Source organism: Juglans microcarpa x Juglans regia, chromosome 5S (genome assembly GCF_004785595.1).
Source record: "Juglans microcarpa x Juglans regia isolate MS1-56 chromosome 5S, Jm3101_v1.0, whole genome shotgun sequence".
Lineage (NCBI taxonomy): Eukaryota > Viridiplantae > Streptophyta > Magnoliopsida > Fagales > Juglandaceae > Juglans > Juglans microcarpa x Juglans regia.
This window is the reverse complement of record NC_054603.1, coordinates 27803509-27808429: the sequence shown is the minus strand read 5'-3', so window position 1 is coordinate 27808429 and position 4921 is coordinate 27803509. Positions and strand designations below refer to the sequence as shown.

Below are 4921 nucleotides of genomic sequence, written 5' to 3'. Positions count from 1 at the left end.
TGGTTAGAGGAATGTTCTGATTGGATTAAGCCGTGTATCCAACTGGAAAAACTTTGTATCACTTCTGGTGTGGAATGAAGTATGGAATATGTTACTTTCAAAAATAAAAAATAAAAATAGTACGATACGACCCTTTTTTTAACAAAATGGTACGGCCATAGTATTAATACGCTTCAATACGATAGTTAATCATTAGAGTACGTAGTATATAGGGGTGAAAACCGTCATCAGTATAGTTTCGGTCCAAAACTGACGCTATACTGACGTATTTTTCAAAAGTCCAGAACCAATCGAACCAGCCAATTAGGGGAGCAAACTGGCAGCTTTGGTGTCGGCATAATTCTAGTCAATTATTCAATTTTTCATTGGTGGCACTATAAAGGAGGAGGAGAGCATAAAGTTGTGGCTCTGCGGGGTTGCGTGTGAGAGAGTAGAGAGATTATGAAGAAAAAAGAAGAAGATCAGGAAAGGAGGGGGCAGAGTTATTAAGGTTACGTTTGGGTAATGAGGTGATATCAGATATTTTGTAAATAATAATGAAAAAATAATAATAGAATATTGAATAATAGTGAAAGGTAGTTGAAAAGTAATAATTTTTTTATTATATGAACGTTAGAACTAAAACGACGTCGTTTCACTCATTTAAGTGAAACAACATCGTTGTATCTACGTATAATATAAATATATACATACATATACATATATATACAGTCGACCGGTTCAGCAGTTTGAATCAGGTTAATTCAAATCGGGATCAAACCGACCGTCGTCGATTTCTTTATTTTTTTGTCGCCGATCGACAGATTCTCTGCTAGTTTCGGCCTCTGACGGCCGGTTCGCATTGGTGACGACCGATGTGGTCAATTTTTGTACAGCCGTAATGTAGTAATCAACATTAATAAAAATATTTTTCCTTTCTTCACGTGAAAGAAGTCGCCACTAAATATAGTGCGATCCCTTTTCCCTTTTTCTTGCTTTGTGGTGATTGATGCTTTGGATGTTTATCGTTCTCCCCACCCTCAGGGCAATGTTTGTACTCTTATTTTATATTTCAATAAAGTTTTATATATCCAGCTAAGAATTTTTTTTTTTTTTTTAAAAAAAAAAGGAGAGAAAATCTTTACAACCCGATGTCAAATATTATTAAAGGATCAATGCACAAGAATAATTAACTCATAAAATGAAAATTGCTCTATGTAACTAAGGTACCAGACCTTGAGGCATTAATATACAACAAATATATATATATATATAACTTTTAAAAGAGCATTATTAATGTAGCATTTTGATCTTCTAGAATATGGCTGATCAGCAACTTAATTAATCTTCTATACCCTCGGTATAATACGTACTTTCGATCTTTTGTTAAAAAAAAAAAAAAAAGAAAAAAAAAAAAAAAAGGTCACAAGTTAGAAAGACTAAAATGTTTTGTTATACATCAGTCACTATTCATCTTCACACCTCACATTTGACAACTTTTTTTTTATTTTTTCATATGGCGTGCAGTGCGTGCAGTGAATAATAGCTGATGAGAAGAATTATTTAAGACTAAAATATATACTAATTTTATTTTAGAAAAGTGATCAAAATATTTCCTATTTATTAATGATATATATGTTTTGTAATTTATAAGATTAATTATTCAACTGTATCATTTTTAAACGACAATCGTTAGTATATATGCACTGTGAATATATAACTGTTTCAAAACATTCATGAGTATAGCTATCCAAACCCTCATCCCCTAGATCCCCAGAATGGGAAGTAAGCACCAACATATACTTGTGATCACAAATTAGAGAGATCGAGAAAAACTGACTGTCTTCAGTGTTTTCCCCCAAAAAAATCTTCAGTATCAAAATAATCATCTGTGATCTGCGCTCCAAGCATGACTTTTTAATGATAAGGCTCTTTTGTAAAAGTGTACATGCAGATATATAGACTGCGTGTAACTTTTAAAAGTACAAAAAGGTGATAGACCATATAGTGAATTAACAGAAGCGGATTTTTCATTGAAATTTATTTTTATTAAATTTATAATAAGCAATTCCAATGGTTTCTTCCACCCATTAACCTTAAAACAATGAGCTAATCTGGGAGTCCATTAAAACCAATTAAGCATATAATGCTAACATCATAATAATACATTCTGGAAATGTCTCTTTCTTGAGCTTTTCCCCAGTTACCATCAGATGATGCGAAGTCCTCTTCTTTCTTGATCAACACAAACCGCATTCCTTGAAGCAACATCACTAACAATCTTTGAAGAACTAATTAACAGCTGCTGAGACTGTTTACAGTGAGCGATTGCTCCCTCCACTGAGCTCTCAAGCTCTGAATCTGTACAACAACTGATCCTCTTGAGCAGCTGTAAATCATTAAAACCACTTGAACCGAATGAAAAGGATGAAGAAGCTGATGTGGATGAAGAACATGAGTTGCTATCAGAACGCCGTTGAATCACCCTAGAAAAAGACCACCTATGGCTGCTAACAGTACCATTCTCAAGCATCTCTCTGTCAATGTTCTTCATCAAAGTGGTCGACATCTGGTATTTCTTCCTATCAGTTTTTCCAAATGGGGTTTTATTGGGTGCCTTCCTAAACTTGTTTAGACAGTCCTTACTCTTTGAGGCAATGTTTGCTTCAGGAGTGCATGCTGCCTTGGCACAGGAGGATGCATCTGAACAACCAAATTTGCTGAACAGAGACTTGAGATATGAACTTGAAGCCTTGAGCTTTTTACCCAGTGCGATTTGCTTGAGCTGCTTGCCCGAAGACTTGTTTGGATGGTCTCCAATGAATACATTATTTTCAATAGACCATTCTAAGAAAAACTCATCTGCGTTTAGTTCGCTGCTGCGGCAAGACTGTGATGGTGAAATGTTGCGGGAGTCAAGTGGGGTACTGCTATTGGTAGAACCTGCAGTACTGGAGTCAGTAGTTATGGAATGAATCTTATAGTTTTCTTCTAAGGCTTCTTCTGTTTTGGGTTCAGTTTCTGTGCTAGGGCTACGAAGGGTTTTTCTAGCCATTTGTAAGCAAGTAGGGAGGTTAAGAGGAAGGAGTTTTCCCTTGTAGAAGAGCTCATCAGCTGGGGATGTTTTCGATTCTCTCTCACGTGAGATTGAAGCCATTTGGAACTCAAACTCTCTAGTTTGTGGTGGAGAACTGATAAAGTAACCCAAGAAGTTGGAAGAATAGCTCAATTCTATATCAATATAGTCTTCATCTGCATGGTTAACGGCAGGTTGGTTTGTGGCCATTTTATGTGACCTTCTGTCAAAACCTCTCTCTCTCTCTCTCTCTCTCTCTCTCTCTCTCTCTCTCTCCTTCTCTGTGATATGTGTATAGAGAACAGATGTGCTAGTTTGGTTGGGGGGAGGCCGTGAGCTTGGTGAAGGAAGAGGAGAGCAGAACATCATTTTATAAAGTGAGGATGGAGCATGCCATGGACGAAGCCAAGGGAGGGGCGAGAGGGGCGGGGCCCGAGGCTGCGATGTCTAAAAATAAAATTTAAGTAAAAAAGTTATGAATATTTGCTGCTGCTTCTGCAATGACACCCTCCCAAAAAAGAAAGAAAAATCTCTTCTAGTACTACTTCCCGGCCATCATCAGCAGATCTTCTTAGCTTCGTCTATTGAATAGCTCTAAACAAGAATTTACGGACAATTTAGAATGCTTCCAAGTTGGAAAATTTAGGGAAAAATAAAACTGTGGACCTTTAATTTCCCTGCCTAGCAGCCACACACTGACTGATCAATATGCATAGCTTGTCGTTTTTCTCCATCAAAAAAGGTGAAGTACTATATAGTTCATTAGCAAGTTGCTTTGTTTCAATTGTGTAATGTGTTCAGACCAGATATTGCATCAGCAGCATGCAGCAGCTGTGCAACCGATCGACATGCATGATCATTTGATCAGTCTAGCTAGGCTAATTACCTATATATGAAATATGCTAAACTTACTACAATTTTTACCACAAAATTAAATCTTACATTAACTTTCATGTGATTTGTGACATGATGTCATCATCAATATAATGAATATTAATTTAACTTTGTGTTTATAACATAACAATTTGTAAATATCACTGCAAGAAAAATTAGTATATGCGACGAATTATTTACAACGAGAGTGATTATTTACGACGAAAACAAATTCATTTTGACAGGATATAATTATTTTCACAGAAAATAACTGGTCATAATTAAACTGTTTTTTTGTAGTGTATTCTCGTGTGGTACTAAAATATGTCGTACTTGTAGTCCCTCTTAACACTTTTAACAATACTCATTACCTATTTTGCAGCCACTATTAAAATGAATTGTTCGATCAAATCGGGGTTGGGAGAATAGACCTGAAAACCTAGGATTTCGATCCAGATCATGATGAACTTGACCGAGATGTTAACAAGTTCTGACCAGAGTATTAGCACCGTATGGAAACGCCAAGTTCATGATTCACCTAAGTTATATTCAACATGCATAAATTGTTCGTGATGAGCACAGACCCAGCTAATTATTTAATTACAACTCCAAAATGCATGCACCGTGTATGTGTATATATATATATATATATAATATATATATATATATAGCTTAATTACTACCGGATGACATTGCTTGATCGAGCAAGCAGCATATATATCTTCTTGTTTTCTTTCGTTGCATTGCATGCATACGGCCTGTTGGTTCCTTGAATTTGCATGCATATATATATATATATATATATAGATCACACACGCACGCACACATACGTGATGAATGTTCTTTACGGCAGCTCGCGTGACAGACTACAGTATATATAGATAGGCACAGTAACATCTAATGAATACTGGCCTACATGATTTGAAATTCGAACAAACACGCAATAGGAAAAAATGTGAGTCATGTTTATCAATTTTTGGAAACCCCCGTGCA

The 4921-nt window shown here is 35.9% G+C and overlaps 1 protein-coding gene across 1 annotated transcript; it reads right to left on the bottom strand.

Moving 5' to 3' along the window:
• Nucleotides 1–2011: 2011 nt before the first annotated feature.
• Nucleotides 2012–3368, bottom strand: LOC121266947 (probable membrane-associated kinase regulator 4). Its single transcript, XM_041170811.1, has one exon. It carries the CDS (start codon nucleotides 3263–3265, stop codon nucleotides 2189–2191), a length of 1077 nt encoding a protein of 358 aa, XP_041026745.1. The 5' UTR covers nucleotides 3266–3368; the 3' UTR covers nucleotides 2012–2188.
• Between the last annotated feature and the right edge of the window lie 1553 nt (nucleotides 3369–4921).